At 46.3% G+C, this 23,975-nt stretch overlaps 1 protein-coding gene across 2 annotated transcripts in view; it reads right to left on the bottom strand.

The window, feature by feature from the left end:
- GCFC2 (GC-rich sequence DNA-binding factor 2) overlaps positions 1 to 23,975 on the bottom strand; it is a 59,820-nt gene that overhangs the window by 8,508 nt on the left and 27,337 nt on the right. The window contains exons 4-13 of one of the 2 annotated variants that reach the window (XM_063915265.1): positions 17,714 to 17,928; positions 16,565 to 16,662; positions 15,266 to 15,384; positions 13,484 to 13,667; positions 12,471 to 12,594; positions 12,304 to 12,379; positions 11,319 to 11,431; positions 9,846 to 10,045; positions 9,548 to 9,698; positions 8,777 to 8,883 (exon numbers count right to left, since the gene is read on the bottom strand). In XM_063915265.1, coding sequence (XP_063771335.1) covers positions 8,777 to 8,883; positions 9,548 to 9,698; positions 9,846 to 10,045; positions 11,319 to 11,431; positions 12,304 to 12,379; positions 12,471 to 12,594; positions 13,484 to 13,667; positions 15,266 to 15,384; positions 16,565 to 16,662; positions 17,714 to 17,928 — 1,387 coding nt within the window. The remainder of the gene's footprint in view (positions 1 to 8,776; positions 8,884 to 9,547; positions 9,699 to 9,845; positions 10,046 to 11,318; positions 11,432 to 12,303; positions 12,380 to 12,470; positions 12,595 to 13,483; positions 13,668 to 15,265; positions 15,385 to 16,564; positions 16,663 to 17,713; positions 17,929 to 23,975) is intronic. The other variant, XM_063915266.1, reaches the window with a different exon arrangement.

The raw sequence follows: 23,975 nt of genomic DNA, 5'->3' as shown, positions 1-23,975 counted from the left end.
CATCCACTAGGACGATAGAGAAACAAAGTAGTCACAAAAGCTGACTAACAGTATTAAATAAAAGTTTGGTCACATTTTACAAAGGGATTGGGGAGCAGTTTCATGGTGTTTCTAAGCTTGTTCCTTCTCTGTGGGGGTGATGATGGTGGCTCACAGGGAGCTGGCACTTTAAATAATCCAAGAAGTGAAAAAGGCTCCTCCCCCTCTATCCCCCATCATCCCTCAGTTTTGAATTTGTACCGAGGGAGTCTGTCACTGCTGACTGAGCTCCAGCTCAGTCTATATTTATGTTCATTTATTTAATTTATTTTGCTTTCTTTTCATGGGAGTTCGTTCCCTCAGCCTCGGGAACCCTTCACCACTTATATGAAAGAAGTGGCGTCCGGATTACACTAGCATTAAGCTGCACAAGGAGAACAGCGCTCAACTTGAGAAGCACTGTTCCTCACGAGCCACACCCTGGGGCTCCAGTTGGGTGACTGAGCCTCCTTGTGTGAGGCACTGCGCGGGGCCCGCGTCCAGCGCAGCGGTGTCCCCCACATTCCCTCCCCTCCTCTCCCCGCTGGCTATGACTGGCCGCGGCATGGTCTCCACTACACTGCCATGCTGACAGTACACAGCGCAGCAGTGTGGGTGAGTCAGCCTCCTTGTGTGGGGCACTGTGCGTGAGTGGCCGCGGCGTGGTCTCCACTGCACTGCCGCGCAGACAGTACACAGAGCGACATCATAGCTCACTCGGGTAGATTTATTAAAATGCAGTTTTCGTTCCTTATCTGCAGGGACCCACTTCATCGCATTATCGTGGTGAAGCGGGTCCTCTTTTCCGGTGTATTTACTGAGCCTGCTGTCTTCGTTATGGGAGTGCGTTATCTCACCCTTCTGGTGATACGCGTCCTCCCATAATGTCCGTCTCCCTCGGCCGCAGTTGTCCGTTTCTGCGCCTGCGCCGTACATTCACTCCCAGCTTACCTTGTGGGAGTAATGCTGGAGCATGCACAGTTTGTTTTGTCGGACTTAGCCCACTTAGCCCACTGTAGGCAGACAATAAAGTTTATTGAACGAACACACACACAAAAAAAAAAAAGGAGGAACTGCTTGGAGACTGACAGCGCCAGATCTGGGAGGCGAAGAGGGAGAAGGTAGGAGTGATTAACGTTTGGCCACACCGAACGTTCATAAGTTAGGAAGCTGATCGGTGCTCTAGCTAACAGATAGAGGTGCCGAAAAGGCAGCGGCTGCATACCGCCCCAGCCTTCAATAGGTCATCGCCAGGTTCATACATCAGGGGATGCGCTGTCTGCAGCACATAACGTGTGCAGATAACACATTAGCCCATAAAGAAAGATCATAAATCTACCCCTCAGTGCAGGACAGAGGGAGTTTACAGCGGAGGTTAGTGGAGCGGATCTGCGGTAAGCAGTGGATCTGGGGGCTAACGCGCAGGGCATTCAACTAAAAAGCAGACAGCATGTGGAGCACCTTGTGAGTTCGGTGCAGCCAAAGGCTGATTTTAATTGTGTAAGGCACCCACACAAAATGGCACTTAGGGACCTGGTTGAGATGGGTGCCTGTGCATAGGGGACGGAGTTGGCAGGTTTCAAACTGTCAATCACAGAAAAAGGCGCCTTCCTCAGCTAGGCAGCTCATGAATAGCAACAATGTTTCTTCTCTCCTCAGGAATCAGCACTGTTAGCAGAGACAGGCGCACATTGCTACAGACTGCCAGAAACCTGAAAGCCTGCACATAAAATACAGGCTGGTGGCAGAGGGAGGTAGAATAGGGGAGTAGTACAAATATTATACCGCCCTCTATCCATCTGATGTTTCTCTCTCTCTCTCTGTATTATTGAGAGTGCTGGTGTGAATTATATGCGTCTCCACTTCGTCCGTCGCAATGGCAGGCAAGGGACCAGCTAATAAGGAATCACAAAAACTATTTATCTGTGCTAAGTGTAGGAAAAAAAAAAAAAAAATAGCTCACACAGATGATTCCTCCTAGGGTGAAACGTGCTTCAGAGGTTACGTTAGTTAATCAGTCCCAAGACGCTAATTCCCCCACCCCGGGCAGTAGCGCGCACAGGAACCATCTCACAATTACATAATGAGGAGTATGCTTTACGAAAGACGGTTAAGGAGATTCCTCAAAATGATGTACTTTCTATTGCTACAGAACCACCCTGGGTGGCAAGTCTTCTCTCTCAGAACGAAGCTGAGGAGGACGATCGTGAGTTGGGCAAAATTACTGACCCAGACGAAGAAGTTCCACAGGAACCTTCTCAGGAGGTTGAACCTCTTATTTTAGCTATAAGATAAGTTTTGAACACTTCAGAGACTACGACACCGGATTCACCATATACTGCTTTATTTGGTAGAAAGCAGCATTCGTTGGTCACTTGTCCTTTTTCCATGAAACTGGATGATTAGCTGACGGAGGCTTGGAAACATCCGGACAAACGGGTTCAGATGCCTAAACGTTTTCAAAGTATTTATCCATTTCCATCAGCTATGATGGATAAATGGGAGAGGTTACCTCCACAGGACTCCTCTCTATCCAGTTTGTCCAAAAAGACTGCATTACCTGTTCTGGGAGCAACTTCGTTGAAAGACCTGTCTGACCGGAAGCTGGACACCATGTTGAAGTCCATCTATTCGGCCACAGGTGTCTCACTTAGACCAACCTTGGCGAGTTCCTGGGTGAACAAGGCAGTGGAGCATTGGGCCACTAAAATTGATAAAAGGACTTACAAGAGGGAGTTCCGTTAGCAGAAGTATTGATCTTAGCGGAACATAGTAAGGATTCAGCTATATACCTAGGAGAAGCGGCTAGAGATATCAGACAAGTTAACTCGAGAATCTCAGCAGCAACTATTGCAGCCAGAAGAGTTCTTTGGCTTCGGTCATGGCAAGTTGACGCTGAGTCAAAAAGAGCGTCGGAAGCACTTCCATTTACTGGTGACATTCTTTTTGGAAAAGAACTAGACTTGTTAATTTTTCAGGCTACGGGTGGTAAATCTACCTTTTTACGAACCCTTCCGCCACCACCTAAGCATCCTTATACTGGAATTTCCTTTGGGTCCTTTCGTTCCACTCAGCCTTTTAGAGGACGCGGAAGAGCTACACCCTTGCGAAGTAGAGGTCACGGCAAGCAACCAGTCACTGCTCGTCGTCAAGACCAATAGCCTGCAGAAAAGACCATGGGCATGGCGGTCTCCCCTCCCACCGGGGCCCAAGTACGGTGGGAGTACAGCTTCGAAACATTCAAGATGCCTGGTTCAAGATATCAGACAATGCGTGGATTCGCAATATCATCTCCCAAGGGTACAAGTTAGATTTAAAATTTTGCCGCCAAAGAAATATTTTACGACAAGTCTTCCACTTCTTCTAGACAAACGTTTGGCCCTTCAAGGTGCAATACAGTCCTTGGTAGAATCGGCTGTGTTAATGCTGGTACCACTGCTTTAACGAAAGAAGGGTTACTATTCCAATCTTTTCGTAGTATCAAAACCAGACGATACTGTACGACCAATTCTGAATCAGAAAGCGTTAAATCAGTTTCTGTCTTATTTCCGGTTCAAGATGGAGTCTCTCAACTCAGTGATCTCGAGCCTGGAACCCAAGGAATTTGATATCTCTGGACATTAAGGATGCATATCTCCACATTCCGATATGGGAACCACACCAAGCGTTTTCTCAGGTTCGCGATTCAACAGCATCATTTTCAGCTCAGAGCCTTACCATTCGGTCCGTCCACAGCCCCCTTTTTCGGAAGCCATAGGGGATACTGGCCACCCGCCCGTCGCTGTTCTCTTGCCTCCATTGTTGTTCTGTTTGATTGTTATGTGCTCTCTTCCCTCGTATAGTTCTGTTCTTTTGTTCCAGTCTCCTCTCGGCTAATTCGTATCTGAGGGATGATGGGGGATAGAGAGGGAGGAGCCTGTTTCGCTTCTTGGATTATTTAAAGTGCCAGCTCCCTGTAAGCCACAATCATCACCCCCACAGTCTTGAAGTTATGCCAGTGTCCCCTATGGCTTCCGAAATAGGGATTTATCGGTAAGTACCAAAATCCTCCTTTTGTGCCATAACAGGGGGCGCTATGGACCTCACTGGTGTCTTGCTAGCAGACAGTTACAGATTAAATTAGGAGTGCCTGAGCAGTAGACTATAATGCCTGCTTTCATCCTAGGTTACTGGGCATCCGGGATAGAAAATAACAGATTTATATATCAAAAGAAAAGATCTACGTCTCTCATCCACACTCATTATTTGCTCCCATGCACATGTTTACCAAGGTCAAGTCGGTGATGATTGCTCACCTTCGATCATTGGGAGTCACAATAATACCATACCTAGATGACCTCCTCATCAAAGCTCCATCAGATCTCATTCTCCAGGAGCATGCTCCACTAACATACAATGTGTTTGTGGAACACCAATGGATAATCAATTTTCGGACATCCACCAACCTTCAGCCGTCACAGCGTATCCAGTTTCTCAGTGTGATCCTGGACACCAACATCCAGAAAGTCTTTCTGCCTTAAGATAAAACTCTGGGTATACAGAAACTGGTCCAAGCTGTCCTCAAGCCAAGGCTGGTATCAGTCCATTTATGCATTTGTTTGCTTGAGGACATGGTAGCAGCTTTCGAAACTCTGGAGCTCAGCCGTTTTCATTCACATTCTTTCCAGCTGGATCTGTTACATCAATGGTCGGGGTCGCATCTACACCTTCAACAGTTAGTTCGACTGACTCCAGAAACGCGATTTTCGCTTCTTTGGTGGCTTCAACTGCACAATCTCACTGCGGGCAGGTGGTTCAGTGTATGGGACTGAACGCTCCTAACGACAGATGCCAGCCCCAGGGGATGGGGCGCGGTTGTGCTGGACTTCCATCTTCAGGGCCACTGGTCTCCACAGGAATCACTGTTGCCAATAAATGTGTTGGAACTGAGAGCAATCTACAGTGCGCTGGTAAAAGCTGCCCAATTTCTTCGATCCAAGGCGGTAAAGGTTCAATCGGACAACGCGACTGCTGCAGCGTATGTAAACAAGCAGGGAGGAACTCGCAGTCGCCAAGCGATGCGTGTGGTGACACGCATTCTCCAGTGGGCCGAACGCAACGCTGTAGTCCTCTCAGCAGTATTCATTCCAGGAGTAGACAATTGGGAAGCAGACTACCTCAGCCGTCAGGATCTACATCCTGGAGAATGGGCACTTCACCCAGAGGTGTTCGACGCTCTGACACAGCGCTGGGGGGTGTCCGGAGATGGATCTCATGGCGTCCTGTCTCAATCATCAGCTTCCTCGATACATCTCCAGATCCTCAGGTGGAGGCTGTAGACGCTCTGGCTGTGACTTGGCCATACAACCTAGTATACTTGTTTCCTCCGTTTCCTCTATTGCCTCAAATTCTCAAGAGAATCAAGCGGGAGTCAATCACGGTGATCTTGGTAGCACCAGATTTGCCTCGGAGAGCTTGGTTTTCAGACCTGCACCTTCTGCTAGCGGACGATCCTTGAACTCTACCTCTGCGAACAAGGGCCCTTCGTGTAGCCAGATTTACCACGACTACGTTTAACGGGATGGCTCTTGAGGCAGACATCCTAAAACGCAAAGGGATTCCGGAATGTGTGATTCCCACGATGCTGAGTGCACAAAAACCTGTTAAGGCAGCCCATTACCATTGCATCTGGCGTTCTTGTATCTCTTGGTGTGACGGAAAAGGGCTTCAATCAGATTATTTTCGTCTCTCACGGTTCTTGCTCTTTCTTCAGGCAGGTTTAGATTCCGGACTTCGTCTAGGATCCCTGAAAGTTCAGGTATCTGCCTTATCGATTTTCTTTCATCCTACCAGATGTGCAAACTTTCCTACAGAAGGTCCTTCGGTACAACTCTCGTTTGTTGCCCCTACAGCTCCTTGGGACTTGAATCTGGTGCTGGATTATCTGCAATCACCCTGTTTTGAACCCTTGGAAGACGCAGATATTAACTATCTTAATTGGAAGACTGATTTTCAATTAGCCATAGCTTCAGCCCGTAGGGTATCTGAATTAAGTGCCTTGTCTTGTATGCCTTCATACTTGATTTTTCATCCTGATAGGGCTGAGTTGAGAACAAATGCTTCATTTCTTCCCAAGGTCGTGTCGGCTTTTCATATCAATCAGCCGATTGTGGTACCGTCCTTACAGGAGGACTCTGGGACGACATCTCTGGATGCAGTGAGAACATTGAAGATCTACGTGGAACGGACAGCACCGTTACAAAAGGCCGATTCTTTATTTGTGCTTTATGATCTTCCGCGGCGAGGGTGGCCTGCTACTAAGCAGACCTTGGCCCGCTGGATTCGCATGACCATTCGTCAAGCCTATCTAGGCGACCTCCATTATCCATTGCGGCCCACTCTACACGCTCAGTTGGGTCTTCCTGGGCCGCTAGTAGGGGGGGCTACCACATCAACTCTGTAGAGCAGTCACTTGGTCCAGTATTCATACATTTGCCAAGTTCTACAAGTTTGATACTTTTGCATGGTTTGGCCGTCTTGTTTTGCAAGTTCCTCAGTGATCTCCCGCCCATGGGGGAAACTTTGGGACGTCCCCACGGTCTTGAAGTTGTGCCAGTGTCCCCTAGTGGCTGATAGAAAATGGAGAATTTTGGTACTTACCGATAAATCCCTTTTTCTGAAGCCATAGGGGACACTGGCCACCCGCTCGTCGCTGTTCTCTTGCCTCCATTGTTGTTCTGTTTGATTGTTATGTGCTCTCTTCCCTCGTATAGTTCTGTTCTTTTGTTCCAGTCTCCTCTCGGCTAATTCGTATCTGAGGGATGATGGGGAATAGAGAGGGAGGAGCCTGTTTCACTTCTTAGATTATTTAAAGTGCCAGCTCCCTTTAAGCCACAATCATCACCCCCACAGTCTTGAAGTTATGCCAGTGTCCCCTATGGCTTACAAAAAAGGGATTTATCGGTAAGTACCAAAATCCTCCTTTTGTGCCATAACAGGGGGCGCTATGGACCTCGCTGGTGTCTTGCTAGCAGACAGTTACAGATTAAATTAGGAGTGCCTGAGCAGTAGACTATAATGCCTGCTTTCATCCTAGGTTACTGGGCATCCAGGATAGAAAATAACAGATTTATATATCAAAAGAACAAAATCTACGTCTCTCATCCACACTCATTGCTTGCTCCCATGCAGGACTTTCTTCTGGCTTCACCCACTCTGTGGAATAACCTGCCACGTACATTAAGAATCTCCTCTAGTCTTCAAACGTTCCCTGAAAACTCACCTATTCAGACAAGCCTATCAAATTCCACAACTGCTCACATTACCTTCATAGCTTTCCTATCCAATTAGATCACCTTTGTACAGTCCACACATATCCTCCCACATATTTCCTATCTTCACTTTCCCTTCCTCCTGACCCCGGTTCATCACTGCTGTGATGGGATATCATGCAGCCCACCAAGAACCTTTGCAATCTGGTGGACAACTATGCAATAGATAGCACCTATCCTTGTGTATCAATGTTTATTTCCCCATAGAGTGTAAGCTTGCGAGCAGGGCCCTCCTACCTCTATGACTGTTTGCTATTACCCAGTTTTGTCTTCTCATTGTGTCCAGTTGTAAAGTGCAACAGAATTTGCTGCGCTATATAAGAAACTGTTAATAAATAAAATAGTTCCAAATAAAAACAAACCAAAAAAATGATCATGAACCCCAGGTCATACAAAGTTTAACCTTTCTACATCAGAAAGAGGGGTTATCATCAGAGTGGCGAGATACTTATCGGTCCAGTATTTCAAAGTCTCCATTGGGAAAGAGACAGAGGGAATAAAAAGGCTATGTGGCCCGAAACCGCTTGTGTGGGTGGGTTCAGTATGATTGACCGTCAGACGGAATGCCGTCGGTCGCAATACCGATGTCGGCATCCCAATGTTTAAAATACCACAGGGGCGTGGCAAGAATGTTCCTCCCTCTCCCCTAATGCCTAACCCTAACCCTCCCTTCCAGCAGCCTTACCTCCCACTTAGTGCCCGACCCGAACCTTCCCCCACCCCACCCCTCAGCATAACCTTATCCCTACTCCCTTTGTGCCTAAACCTATCCTCCCCCCAGTGGTGTCTTACTCCCCCTTCTCGCAGCCTAACCCTAACCTCCCTTCTCCCCCTTCAGCCTAACCCCTGGGTGGCACCTATACCTAACCTCCCCACTATACTTACAGTTGGGATGCTGGCTGTTGGGATTCCGAATATCAGGTTCCCGACAGCCGTCATCTTAACCGTATCACATGTGGGTTTGTCGATTCTTCCAACCACAGACAACTGGAGGGGTTGTGTATAACCGTAACGTAGTCAAAATTTAGACAGTCACAGCACAGACACCATAATGCAGACAGGGACATAATTTAAACATTCAATATACAGACAGTTTGAAATGTCTCACTGTGTAAATGAGCTACGCCCAAACCATGGGAACAATCCCACCCAAGGAGCAGCTGAAGCAGAGGCCTACACTATACTGCCGCATTGTCCTTACTCCTATCAATGACCAGAGTGCCGAGAGCAGCTCCTATCAGTGAGGATGTCAGACATGTGCAGTCACACATCTGACTATTGAATCGCACCACGGCATACAAGAGAAGTGTCAGCTTTGCTGCCTGTTTCCCTATTAAACATCATGTTTGCAGCTGCTGAGACTTTGTTGTTCGCCACATCACGGGAAGTTGTTCCTGGGCTTCTCTGGGATTATATAAGAGTGATGCAGTCACACGGCATTCTCTCACCTGCACCGCCTTGCTGGAGTCATTCTCCAGTACATGAGTCTTGCAGAATTGCACCAGTCCGTCGGTTTGACCAGAGGACATTGGATCCCACACGTGCTCCACATAGCCTGCAATAATGATGGGCTGAAGATTCATTGTATTCAGAAGAGCTTCTTACACACAGACACAAATCAGTAACAGCTACAGCCTTAGAACACATGACCCCCCTCCCACCACCTAGAGAGCAGCGCGACTATTACACGCCTACATAAATACATGTAAACTCTATAAGGAGACCCTAAACTGTACAAAACATATTGATGTACCCCTTTACAATGTAAAATATTAGGGTCTAGTATGAAATACCTACAATCAAAATCCGTAAGGTCAAAATACCAACAACAATTGACAGACGGTCAAAATCCTGACAAGGTCAATATACCGACATTTAAAGTACCAACAAGGTCAAAACACAGACATTAAAATGTCGACAGGTCAAAAAGTCGACACAAAATGTTCAACTTTTTTTGTGTGTGTGTTGGTCGACATAAGACGACATGGACAACGTATAAGTGTACCGCATCCGCTCGCAACAATGCTTCGGGCACGATTATATTCCGGTTGTCCGTATTTTGACAGTCGGGATTTTAATTGCAGGTAAATTGACCGCATCCCAAATATTACTGTAAGTCAGCTGGGAAAATCAGACTTCATGTTTTACAGATAAGCCGGTTTCCCTTTAGTACATACTGCATGCTCACATTAATATCCCCTGACCACGTATTGTCTCACCTGAAACTAAAGGGATTACAGTCTTCTCAATGACAGCTGCCAGCACTTTATGATCAGGATTGGCCTCTGCGCTGTCCTCATGCACATCCCTGGGGAAGCAGAACTCTTCCAGGTGACAGTACCATGGCATCTGGTCTAGCTCAATGTTGTCCTAGATGGAGAAGGACAGTATTCATACAGTGCAGTCATTGTACGGGCCAGACTTACCAGCATGTTTACTGTCCCACATGAGACTAGTAAATTCTGGTCCTCATCAAGAAGCAGATACAGTGATATTATGTTCAATAGGTAACGCTACCTCCAGGGGGTTCCAGCCTATCAGCTGCATCTGGACCAGCGGGCTGAGCAGCTTGTGGAGACATAAGTTGATATACGCGTCATAATAAGACTCGGGGTACTGTTTCCTCCACGCATGGAACTTGGACAGAATGTTTTTCAGCTGAAAGAAGTCTTCATGCACGTCTTCAAAGATGGCTTTACATTGGTGCAGGATGTCTTCTGGAATGGTAGGGGGTAAATATATCCACATTGTAATATATAAGAGGCACCACTAGCTTCCCTGCTATGTAACCCACCCCTTCTGCCAGAGGCAGCAATTCTATGGGTGGTATTCAATTGTTTCCGCCCCCTTCCACACCCGTTCTGTTTCTGCTGACAGGCGAGGTATAATCATTTCAGCTCGCTACAGCGATGTAGCGAGGTGCCCTAACCCTTTACGCAGCTAAACCGGATTACTATGGGCGTGATATGCGGGATAACGGGGATCACTTTAGAAAGGAGATTGGACGTGATATATCAATGGAATACCACCCTATGTATCCCATGTCACACCAAGACCAGCCGGCACACATCCACCTATTAAGCAAAGTAAAGTATCACTCTGTGGTTATTTATTCAACACGTGTATCGGATGGGTGTGGTTCAATAGATCTGCAGTAAGAAGACAGACAGTCAATCGGTCATCCCCAAATAGTCGACAGGGTCAAAAGGAAGACATGGAATAGACAGTAGAAAAGGTCGACATGAAAATGGTTGATGTAAGTTTTGGGTGGGTTTTGGTTTTATTTTGGATGTTTCACCGTATTGGAACCAAATTAGTGGAAACGTGTACCCTTGTGGGCTCACTACACTTCGGGCAAGGTTACTATCCCAATCCATGTGGATGATAATTTTTTTTTTTTTATTAAATGTAAAAAAAGAAAAAAACTATTGTTATGTCGACCTAAAGCACTGTCCACCTTCTGCATGTCGACCTATTGACTGCCTTTCTTTTTACTGTAGATCTATTAACCAGATACCTTATTGAACATCACGGTCATAGCTAATGAATCTTCCAGGCATCCGGTTTCTAAAATACAGATTATTGCTCCATGTTCTATTATTAATTGCAGCTGGTGTTTCACATTGTACTCTTGGACCATTGCTAGAATGTAAGAAACGATGAGAACGGCCATGCATTAAAGGCCGTGGGGACAGAGGATTCAACTGAACTTGTAGATGAGACACCAGTAATTGGTGTCCAGGTATTATACACTTCTACGTTCTAGATCCCCACTGGCCAGTGGGAAGCTGCAGTCACAGTTTTATACAGATGTTACCACTGACATACACGGACAATAAATGCAGGGTACACAGAGCCCATCAGTAACATCTATTTTCCTAATTCAGGTTACAATTTTAATTAGCCCAATTAGAAAAATACCCCCTGTGTCTGATGCACATAACTGACCGAATTAAACAAGCATCTTCCACCTTTCCCACTGCCTGATACCTCGGCTTATCCGGAAATCAGTCTGTTGGTCGTCGGCCTGCTCATCATCACTAGACATTCCTTCATGGTGGTCTTTCTGGCCAGAATCCTCCCGTTCCTGTCTCCTTCTCCTCCTGCACAGAGATGTTCGAGGTAAATGCCATTACAGCTGCAGTAGATTATCCACATAATGACAGAAGAAGAAGATAGTCCGGTACTGAATCCGGACCCCTTCTGCATAGACTTCTAAATGTTCATGGTCTTAAGGTCATTTCAAAGCAGAAGAGCCAGGTGAGAACATGAAGGCAAAAGCGACCCACATTATACAGAGTAAGAAAGAAAACGTGCCCCTTCCAGTTTTACAACCTTAGTACAATTGCCCTCATTCAGAGTTGATCGCTCGCTAGCTGCTTTTAGCAGCATTGCAAACGCTAAGCCGCCGCCCTCTGGGAGTGTATCTTAGCTTAGCAGAAGTGCGAACAAAAGGATCGCAGAACAGCTCCAAAATATTTTCATGCAGTTTCAGAGTAGCTGCAGACCTACTCCTACCTTGCGATCACTTCAGTCTATTCAGTTCCTGTTTTGACATCACAAACACGCCCTGCGTTCGGCCAGCCACTCCCCCGTTTCCCCAGGCACACCTGCGTTTTTTAGCACACTCCCAGAAAACAGTCAGTTACCTCCCCGAAATGCCTCTTTCCTGTCAATCACTCAGCGATCAGCAGTGCGACTGAAAAGCGCCGCTAGACCTTGTGTGAAACTGCATAGTTTTTTGTGAAAGTACTTCGCGCGTGCGCACTGCGGACCATACGCATGTGCAGAAATGCCGCTTTTTAGCCTAATCGCTACGCTGCGAACAACGGCAGCTAGCGATCAACTCGGAATGACCATCAATGTGTCTGTGGTGTCTTTTTCAGGTATACAAAGCTGTCTGATATGTGAAATCTGACATCACCATCAGTATCTATAATAAATATACTGATAATTTCAGCAAAGCATTAATTACCTCCGTAGTTCAATATCCTGCAGTTGCCGCTGTGCGACCTCATCTGCTGTCTCTGTGTCACTCACTGTTATACTTCCTGGCCGTAAAAGGGACAAACAATACAAAGTTTTATGACCTAGAGGAGGAGGAGATCCTATACAGCAGACACAGACTGTTCAGGTCCTCACCAGAAAGCTTCTGAATTGCAGCAGACTCTACCCGGAGGTCGTCCTGCCTGCGCTGTACCAGAGTTCTTGTGCGATCCACCAAGATCTGGAACATTTCCGACTCCAGTTCTTTAATTTGTACTATCTAGAAAGAGTAAAAAGGTGTAAGGGTTCATCGGTCAATATATCGTCAATGCACGGACTTTGGCCAAGGTTTGCATTGCCCTTACTTGGATGGCGTCTACCTTTGCTGAATGGTGGGAACTGATGAAGTGGTGGAACATGGACTATTTTTATATACTAAATATAACTGTACACTTAAATATGATCGTATAAGATGCCCACAAACGGCTTCTTTCTGTTATGTTGCTGGGAGGGGCGAGACTTCAGATGCTGATGAGGTTGCACCGAGCAGGGACGACACAGTAATGTTATAACCTTCTGATACGTGTTATAGTTCTGTATCTATGATACTGTTTATTTGTGTTTTTCTATGGCATTGGCTGTACACTGCATTTGTATACGATGTGTTTTCTATTCCTCAGTGTAAACTTGGGATACAGAATGTAGGGGCAGATGTATTAACCTGGAGAAGAGATAAAGAAGTGATGAAGCAGTGATAAGTGCAAAGTGATAACGCACCAGCCAATCATTGTGGATTTGAAAACTGACAGTTAGGAGCTGATTGGCTGGTGCGTTATACCCTTCCACTTATCACTGCTTTATCCCTTCTCCCGGCTTAATACATCTGCACAATTGTTTTATTTGGTCTCAAAAGAAAACATAGTAACCAAACAATAAAAAACTGCAAAAATCCTGTTGGGTTTTTTTTGTTTTTTTTTTACTTGCTCTATAAATGAAAGGCTGATTATGTACTACAAGTCATTACTATGAGTTAGTCTTGCAGGGCACAGCACATAACTACACAGACTTGTCGAGTCACCACAAGCACAGGTAGCTGGGCCTGTGGGACCCTCAGCGTGCTCAATCTGCGCAATTTTGTAGTTTGTAGGCAAGAATCAAAATCACATTACCTTCTCATTGAGGCAATCGACAAAGTTTTCCACGTATATTTTCATCTCCTTCAAAAATTTGTAGCACTGATCACTAGATGACTTCTCCAGCATCTGAAGGGAATTCTTCGAATCCTCAAGGTCACGACTGTATTTTTCACTTTCTGCCACGTGCGATCGATGGACCTCCTGAATGGAGGCAATTCTGATGAGGAAGAGGAAGGAATGAACATTTACTATACAGAGGAAAGAAAAGGTTTTCTAAATAACAAAATAGATTTCCATGAATCCCTTTAACGAAACAGTATTTCAATTGTATAAAAAAAAAAAACCACTGAAACGTATAGGAGTTTCAGGAGCTAGTCAGCACTAAAGATAATGGAGGTAAAAGTGTGACTTGATGTTTTAGTCCAACTAGATGAGTTTAGTCAGTCTCTTTGCCTTTAGTGGCAGTATAATAAAACAGATAATAAAACACAGCATGAATTCTGCTCTCATCTACTTCACATACTACATCTCCAACCTCTCCTCCGTCTACACCCATCTGTACCACTCCACCACTTCCGCTTCACACCAATGTCTCTCAATGCTTTATCCTTTGACCCCTAACCTTCTCCCCCCTACACTTCCTCTCTCTGAACTCGCCAGCGCCTTTGGTCTTCGCTACCACCTCTAAGCTGGGGATACCTATATTTACCTTTCTGCCCCTGATCTCTGCCCTCAAGTCATCTCTCCCATGTCACCTACTGCCCGTTTCCTCCTCGATGTCACAACGATTTCTGAAACTCATCTCCAAAACTAAAGTCACTGTCTATCCCCAGCCAATGTCACCCCCCTCTTCCTTTCTACTATCTCCTGTTCCTCTGCTAACCAAGTTCTATGTCTGGGTGTGATCCTAGACTCTGCGCTTCCCACCTCCTCCCAATGCCAGTCCCTCAACCAATCCTGCCTTTTCCACCACTGTAATATTTCAAAGATCCGTCCCTTTCTCACCCTAGAAGCTACTAAATATTTTATCCAAGACCTCTTCATCTAGTTCCTTGACTGTATTCTATTTTTCTCTGCCCATTCCATCTTCCACCTTGCCCCCACATCAAAACCCATATCTTCACAAAGTCTTCCATCCCTCCTCCTAATCTCCAGCCTCTGCACCCCTTTGGATCCACTCATCACCCCCTTCCTAGATTGTAAGGTCTCACAAGTAGGCCCCCCTGTATTCTCCATGTAATTATGTAATCTGGGTGCTATAATTATGTAAAGTTATGTTATTGTCTGTACTTTAGCTCTGTGTTGTCTGTTTTACCTCTATGTATGGTGCTATGGTACCTGTGTGGTGCCATTGAATATAATAAAAGGCTAACACTGCTCCTCAACTCTATGGGGGGAGTTCAAGTGTTGTGCGCGCTGGCTCCTGACCCACTAGATGGCTCCTGATGGAGCAATTCAAGTGTTGCTCCGTTCAGCCGCTCACAGCGGCCGGCTCTGACGTTACGGTTACGTTGTTCTGTCATTATGATGGGCTCTAACTAGTATAAAATATAGTTCTAAGTCCACTGCACATCAACTACAGATGCCATGTCAATTATCCGAAGCTTTGCTAATAATAGGGAGCTTTATGATGGGAGAATGTTAGTAGTAGCTATTTCCTAAAATATGATTAAGGTTCAGAAAGATCTTAAGACTCATAAGTCCTCTAGAGATATTACTCCAATGTAACATTCACTATGGTTCAAAAAGGTGAAATAGGGGTAAGTATCCCACGGAGAGGTTTGAAAACGTGAAACTTTAGGAATAAATAATTACCTTGTGTTCAGTTTCTGTTTGATATCTTCAACAGTCACTAGTAGCACAGAAAACTGTGGCTGGACATGCTTCTTCACACTTGGCGGACTCTGGCCGTGTAAGAGAGCCTCATTCATAGTCTAGAAGAACAAGTAACAACGTACTGAAGTGTGTAAGCCTAGAATATGGGGTTATTCACAGTGTTTTCTTGTGCCCAGGTCACATAATATACAGAGAAGTCAACCAATAAGACCCTATAAGATAATATAGCGCAAGGACAATACAATAAATATATACTTGTGAGACACAAACTGTTGTAATGTCAAGATAGTAAGCTGGAAACAAACAGTATGTTTCCTATGAAATCAATATAACAGGTCCTTACTATAAACGAATAGGTTACGAACAGGGTTTTGTAGTTACCAGAAAAATCAATTTATCTGATTCTATGCGGACACTGGAGAACACTGGGGTATAGATGGTGGTGTGTGGAGTCTGGCACTTTAATCTTAGTTGATTTGAACATGGCTCCTCCCCTTTTACACCCCACCTGACCTCAGTTCAGTTTAACCAAGAAAGCTAAGCGACAACCTGCATTAGAACAATAAAATGGCAAACAACCAAAACAGAATGCAACCATACACAGCAAGCACATGGAGGGCGTCCAGAAACCCTGAAGGATTTGAAGAATTGGGTTTTACTGGTAAAAAGAGGTTTACGCAGAGATGCAATAAGATCGATGTCCAGCAGCTCCCATCGTGCCACCAGATCCTGGAAAACATCTGGATGAAGGGACCCACTCCCTGTGGTGAGGATCCTGAAAGGTGCCGTAATCCGCATCCCAATTTGCCAACCCGAGGAATGAACATGGCCGATATAGCCGGAATGTGACTTTCTGCCCACCTGGGATTACGTGCTGTTCCCACAAGGAAAAGGGGTCTTTGTGCCCCCTTGTTGGTTGATGCACCCTACTGTCGTGGCGTTGTCCAATTGGACCACCATCGTATGTTACTGCAAATGCTGTTGAGCTGCCAACAAAGCATTGAAGATTGCCGAGTTCAAAGACATTGATGGGCAGCAATGTTTCCTGCCTTGATATGGGATCTCCTACAAGAGGCAGAAAGAGCTCCAACGGGTATGTAAACTAAATTGAGGTCAGCTGGGGTGTAGCTGGGGAGGAGCCATGCTCAAATCATCTAAGACTGAAGTGCCAGTCTGCACACACCGTCGTCTTTAGCTCAGCGTTCTCCAGTATCCCAAAAGGTTGCAGGAGAAATAGTACATTATGCAAACAGTGCATGCAATAAATAATAGACACACCTGTGGGCGTTTGACTCCTTTCCTTATTTGCTGCTCCTCCCACCTGTCCTGCAAGTCATCACCTTCCCGGCCCTCGCTGTCAGAGTCTCTGGAAGGCGCTATAAAAGGTGAAAAAGCAGCACAGTTATTCCACATAGACAAAAAGTGTCAGGGGAGTAATAAGAATGAGTAACACAAACCATGCAGATTACTGTACAACAGGTAGTACAGGCACATACATAGTGGGACTCATCAACATGCCCTTGTGTCCTGGATTCTGTAGATTACTCTGGTTCCTCATGCAGCTGTGCTAACAGACAGCAGAAAAGCAAATAACCATGCTTTGTAAGTCCATCTCCGAACCCTACAAAGGGCTTATGTCCCCCAAATCCATCATGCCCGCTACAACCCTCTGATTTCGGGGGAATGCCCTGAATGTGGTTACCACTCAGCAACTTTCTCACCCATTGGGTCTCCAGATCTAAGCCTTCATTATCGGAAGTACACAGAAAAATGTTACAAATACTATATTTTGATCGTAGATCTGCATTGGTACATATAGAAACAGATGTTGTTAAATTCTATGCTAGATGGGAAACATATATTGACTCACTCCCTCGTTCCACGCAAGCCCACATATCCACGGTCTTTGAATCGACTGAATGGTGCCTGCTCCGACAGCTCTCATCACAGTCTCCACCGTCATAGCTGACCATCTGACCTTGTACTACCCCTACCCCCCCCCTTTTTTCCTTACCCTATATGTGTGACCCCCCCCCAGGATTCATTTAGTTGTTTGACCGATATATCAGGTTTATTATTAATCGGAATTGCACTGTCAGATTTGCCCAAGGCAATCATGGAGGACCTCACCCTCGGAGTCTTAAAATATGATCGGTCACTTGCCTCTGTTTTTTCCTAGACCAGGAACCTGCTTTAATCGCCTCCACACTGTATGCAATCTTTTTGCTTGTTATTCCTGTTCCTGCTACTCCTTTAGATTGCATGTCACCTGCCTTTCATGCCTGATATACCTTTTACACCTGATGTCTTATTATTTTGTTGTATTGTAAAACCTCAATAAAACAGATTTATTATAAAAAAAAAAAAAAAAAAACACACAACCATGCTTTGTAGCCTGCAAGGATGTTTACACCTGGATGAACTTACACATCTCCTCAGTCATCCGCTCTTTAAGGGTTTTCATCCCTGGGGCAAATCTGATTCTTCTCTCGTGATCGTCCAGCTCATCATCACTTTCTGACTGAGAAGAATCTGATCCCTCGTGAGCTGTATTGATTGATATGTAATTTCCTTGGGCTCGGGCCAGTTTCCGTTGCTTGCGAGCTGCTCGGATCTGCTTGGAATCTGGGATTTCATCTGCGCTAAACAATGGAAAGCGCATTAAAAATAAATAAAATATTCAACTCGTAGTCAGAAATATATATTTATTAACCATAGATTAAACTAGAACACAACGATAAAGAACCATTCATTTTACCGGTTTATATGCTTATGACTGAACCTTGGCCAAAAGCTGGAGATGGTAAAATGCTGAAGACATCAGAGTTTATGTACTAAACCGTGGTTTCCCAAACAGCTGACCAATTGCTTTCTGTGCAGGATTTAAAGCAGGGATTTATTTATTTTTACTAAAAAGGTAATATACGCCGTGTATTGCCTTTAAAAAACACCCACTTTAGATCCAGCGGAAACACTGACAAAATAATAAGATTTTACTTACCGGTAAATCTATTTCTCGTAGTCCGTAGTGGATGCTGGGGACTCCGTAAGGACCATGGGGAATAGACGGGCTCCGCAGGAGACATGGGCACTTTAAGAATTTAGATTCTGGTGTGCACTGGCTCCTCCCTCTATGTCCCTCCTCCAGTCCTCAGTTAGAGAAACTGTGCCCGGAAGAGCTGACAGTACAAGGAAAGGATTTTGGCAATCCAGGGAAAGATACATACCAGCCACACCAATCACACCGTATAACTTATGATAAACTTACCCAGTCAACAGTATGAACAACAACAGAGCATCAGTTCAACCCTGATGCAACTATAACATAACCCTTATTGCAGCAATAACTATATACAAGTATTGTAGAAGAAGTCCGCACTTGGGACGGGCGCCCAGCATCCACTACGGACTAAGCGAAAATAAGAATTTACTCACCGGTAATTCTATTTCTCGTAGTCCGTAGTGGATGCTGGGAACTCCGTAAGGACCATGGGGAATAGCGGGCTCCGAAGGAGGCTGGGCACTCTAGAAAGATCTTAGACTACCTGGTGTGCACTGGCTCCTCCCACTATGACCCTCCTCCAAGCCTCAGTTAGGACACCGTGCCCGGACGAGCGTACACAATAAGGAAGGATTTTGAATCCCGGGTAAGACTCATACCAGCCACACCAATCACACCGTATAACTCGTGATATGAAACCCAGTTAACAGTATGAAACAACCGAGCCTCTCAACAGATGGCTCAACAATAACCCGATTTAGTTAACAATAACTACGTACAAGTATTGCAGATACACCGCACTTGGGACGGGCGCCCAGCATCCACTACGGACTACGAGAAATAGAATTACCGGTGAGTAAATTCTTATTTTCTCCAACGTCCTAGTGGATGCTGGGGACTCCGTAAGGACCATGGGGATTATACTAAAGCTCCCAAAACGGGCGGGAGAGTGCGGATGACTCTGCAGCACTGATTGAGCAAACACACGGTCCTCCTCAGCCAGGGTATCAAACTTATAGAACTTTGCAAAAGTGTTTGAACCTGACCAAGTAGCCGCTCGGCACAGCTGTAATGCCGAGACCCCTCGGGCAGCCGCCCAAGAAGAGCCCACCTTCCTAGTGGAATGGGCCTTAACTGATTTTGGCAGCGACAATCCAGCCGCAGAATGAGCCTGCTGAATCGTGTTACAGATCCAGCGGGCAATAGTTTGCTTTGAAGCAGGAGCACCAAGCTTGTTGGAAGCATACAGGATAACAAAGACTCTGTTTTCCTGACCCTAGCCGTTCTGGCTACATAAACCTTCAAAGCCCTGACCACATCAAGCAACTCGGAATCCTCCAAGTCAGTAGTAGCCACAGGCACCACAATAGGTTGGTTTATATGAAAAGACAAAACCACTTTCGGCAGGAATTGTGGACGGGTCCTCAATTCTGCTCTATCCGCATGGAAAACCAGATAGGGGCTTTTATGTGACAAAGCCGCCAATTCTGACACACGCCTAGCCGAAGCCAAGGCTAGTAGCATGACCACCTTCCACGTGAGATATTTCAATTCCACCGTTTTGAGTGGTTCAAACCAGTGTGATTTCAGGAAACTCAACACCACGTTAAGATCCCAAGGTGCCACTGGAGGCACAAAAAGGGGCTGAATATGCAGCACTCCCTTTACAAACGTCTGAACTTCAGGTAGAGAAAATGAAAGAAAATGGATAGGGCCGAAATTTGGGCCTTAATGGAACCCAATTTTAGGCCCAAAGTCACTCCTGACTGTAGGAAGTGAAGGAATCAGCCCAGCTGGAATTCCTCCGTAGGGGCATTCCTAGCCTCACACCAAGCAACATATTTTCGCCATATACGGTGATAATTTTGAGCTGTCACATCCTTCCGAGCCATTATCAGCGTAGGAATAACCTCATCCGGAATGCCTTTCTCTGCTAGGATCCGGCGTTCAACCGCCATGCCGTCAAACGCAGCCGCGGTAAGTCTTGGAACAGACAGGGCCCCTGTTGCAACAAGTCCTGTCTTAGAGGAAGAGGCCACGGGTCCTCTGTGAGCATATCTTGCAGATCTGGATACCAAGTCCTTCTTGGCCAATCCGGAAAAATTAGTATTGTTCTCACTCCTCTTTTTCTTATGGGTACGAGAGGAAGAGGAGGAAAATAGGATTTTGGTACTTACCAGGTAAATCCTTTTCTTTGAATCCATAGGGGGCACTGGAGTACTCTTGGGATATGGACGGTTTCCGTAGGAACAAGGCACTGAATATTAAAATTTAGAACTCTCCTCCCCTCCATATCCCAGAGTACCTCAGTGTTTTTTACTGAGCCGAACAGGAGCGATAGAGAGGTTGACAATGGAGAATTACATATAACAGAACGGACAACAATAAAGTTGACACATAACGTGACTGACAACTAAACAGTTGGCACAATAACCGATAGAACTTGAAACTTGAACAAGTCGTGAGAATGTGTTACCATACGATTCCCTGAACTTACCGCAAACTAGGTAAAACTGCTCTGGGTGGGAGTCCAGTGCCCCCTATGGATTCAAAGAAAAGGATTTACCTGGTAAGTACCAAAATCCTATTTTCTTTTTCATCCACTAGGGGTCACTGGAGTACTCTTGGGACGTGCCAAAGCTTCCCCCGTGGGCGGGAGAGCAGTTTGGCACCTGCCAAAGCTAGATGCTGATGCCGCAAACGTATCAAACTTGTAAAAGCGCACAAACGTGTGCACTGATGACCAGGTAGTCGCACGGCAAAGCTGCGTCGTAGAAGCCCCACGACGAGCTGCCCACGAAGATCCCACAGAACGTGTGGAATGAGCTGTTACTGATGTAGGGGGCTGTAACCTAGCATGAAGGTAAGCCTGACGTATGGTCAGTTTAATCCATCTGGATAAGGTCTGCTTAGAAGCTGGCCAACCCATCTTGGCAGCATCATACAGAACAAACAACGTATCCGTCTTACGAACTGTAGACGTTCGGGACACAAACGCGTAATGCGCGTACCACATCCAAGGTTCCAGAATTTCCTGTCAACACAGGAACTACTATTGGTTGATTGATGTGAAAGGATGACACTACCTTTGGTAGGAAAGCGGGATTCGTCCGAAGTTCCGCTCTGTCATCATGAAACACCAAATACGGTGGCTTGCATGACAAGGCACCCAAATCGGAAACATGCCTTGCCGAAGCCAAGGCTAGTAGGAAAATTGTTTTCCAAGTGAGAAACTTAATATCCACTTGGTGTAAGGGTTCAAAATATGAAGACTGTAAGAAATCTAAAACCAGATTCAAGTCCCATGACGCTGTAGGTGGAATGAATGGAGGCTGTACTCTGAGGACACCTTGCAGAAAAGTGTGTACAGACGGCAATAGAGCAAATCGTCTTTGAAAGTAAATTGACAAAGCAGATACCTGCACCTTTAGTGTAGATAAACGCAGTCCTCCATCTAACCCCGTCTGTAGAAATAACAAAAGACGGGATAACTTGAAAGATGATGTCGGAAACTTCCGATCCTCACACCAACCTATATAGGCACGCCAAATTCTGTAATAATGAGCTGCCGTAACTGGCTTCCTAGCACGTAACATGGTTGGCATAACCGATTCTGGAATGCCCTCTCCCCTTAAGAGGGCGGTCTCAACAGCCACCCCGTCAAACTCAGCCGCGCTAAATCGGGGTAAAGGAACGGACCCTGTTGTAACAGGTCCGGACGAAGTGGGAGCGGCCAAGGCTCGTCTGCGAGTAGTCCTCGGAGATCCGAGAACCAAGCTCTCAGAGGCCAATGAGGCGCCACTAGTATGACTGTGACGGACTCTCTTTTGATCCGTTTTAGCAACAGAGGAAGCAGCGGAAACGGTGGAAACAGGTACACGAGGCTGTACGGCCACGCGACAGTGAGAGCATCCACCGCCACTGCCTTTGGATCTCGCGTTCTGGACACATACTGTGGCGTTTGGTGATTGTGGCGAGATGCCATCAGGTCCACTTGAGGGTAACCCCTACCTCTGGGCCAACATGTGAAAACACTTCTGGATGTAATGCCCATTCTCCTGGATGAAAATCCCGACGGCTGAAATAATCCGCCTCCCAGTTGTCCACTCCCGGAATGAACACTGCCGACCACATCACTTGGCGACGCTCGGCCCAATTGAGGATTCGAGCTACTTCTCGCATTGCCATGCGGCTTCTCGTTCCTCCTTGTTTGTTGATGTATGCGACCGCCGTCGCATTGTCCGACTGCACCTGGACAGGCTGAGACCGAAGAATGTGCACTGCTTGTCGTAGCGCATTGTAAATTGCCCGGAGTTCCAGGACATTTATAGACAGCAATCTTTCGTGAGCCGCCCAGAGACCCTGGAGCTGACAATTTTGAACTACAGCTCCCCAACCTCTGAGACTCACGTCCGTCGTTAGAATTATCCAATTCCAGGCGCCGAACCGTTTCCCTGCGGTTAGATTGTGTACATTGAGCCACCAGAGTAGAGATACCCTGGCCCGTGGCGACAACCTCACTCTGTGGTGAATCTGCAGATGCGAGCCCGACCACTGTGCGAGCACATCCAGTTGAAAAGGACGTGAGTGAAGTCTCCCGAACTGAAGCGCTTCGAAAGCCGCCACCATTGTGCCTAAGAGGCGAATGCACAAATGTACCGAGACTGTGCGTGGCTTGAGCACCAATCGAACCAGATGACGAATGATCTGTACTTTCTGTTCTGGTAGGTAAATTCTTTGATTTACCGTATCGAGAATCATACCTAGGAATTGCAGTCGTTGAGACGGAATCAGATGTGATTTCTTGAAGTTGACAATCCAACCATGCTGAACTAGGACATCGTACGTTAGCAACGCATGTTGGAGGAGCATCTGTTGAGACGGAGCTTTGATGAGCAGATCGTCCAAGTACGGAACTATTATCACTCCCAGGGATCTGAGATGAGCTATCATCACAGACATCACTTTGGTGAATACCCGAGGCGCTGACGAGAGGCCAAACGGTAGAGCCTGAAACTGGTAATGGTTCTGCCGGATTGCAAACCGCAAGAACCTCTGATGAGGTGGCCAAATCGGAATGTGTAAATACGCATCTTTGAGATCCAGCGCAATCATGAATTCCTGTGGCTCTAAACCTGCAATTACCGACCGCAGAGATTCCATCTTGAATCTGTAGTAAGTGACGTACTGATTGAGGCCCTTTAAGTTCAATATTGGCCTGACCGAGCCATCCGGCTTTGGTACCACAAACAGACTGGAATAATACCCCTGCCCCTGTTGGTGTACAGGGACCGGAATCAAAACTGCTGACTCCAGCAGAGACTGAATGGCAAGTTGCAGAACCGCCCGTTTGTCGTCCGACACAGGCAGTCCTGTCTTGAAAAACCGCAGTGGCGGGAGACAGTCGAACTCTATTTTGTAACCTTTGAGCACTAAATTGCGGATCCACCCATCTGTGGACGTCTGGAACCACGCCAAATGGAACGTCTGAAGGCGTGCTCCCACAACTGGAGATCCAAGATGGGCTGGGAGTCCGTCATGCCACTGGCTTGTCGGTGACCTTAGCGTCTTGACAACTGGAGTTGTTTTGTTGGAAACCACGCCCTCGACCTCGTCTACCGGCCGTGGCTGGTCCCCTACCACGGCCTCGAAAGGGCTGAGGCCGAAAGGATTTGAACGCCAGGCCCG

Source organism: Pseudophryne corroboree, chromosome 4 (assembly GCF_028390025.1).
Source record: "Pseudophryne corroboree isolate aPseCor3 chromosome 4, aPseCor3.hap2, whole genome shotgun sequence".
Lineage (NCBI taxonomy): Eukaryota > Metazoa > Chordata > Amphibia > Anura > Myobatrachidae > Pseudophryne > Pseudophryne corroboree.
The sequence above is the reverse complement of the archived record's forward strand: the minus strand, read 5'-3'. Positions and strand labels throughout refer to the sequence as shown.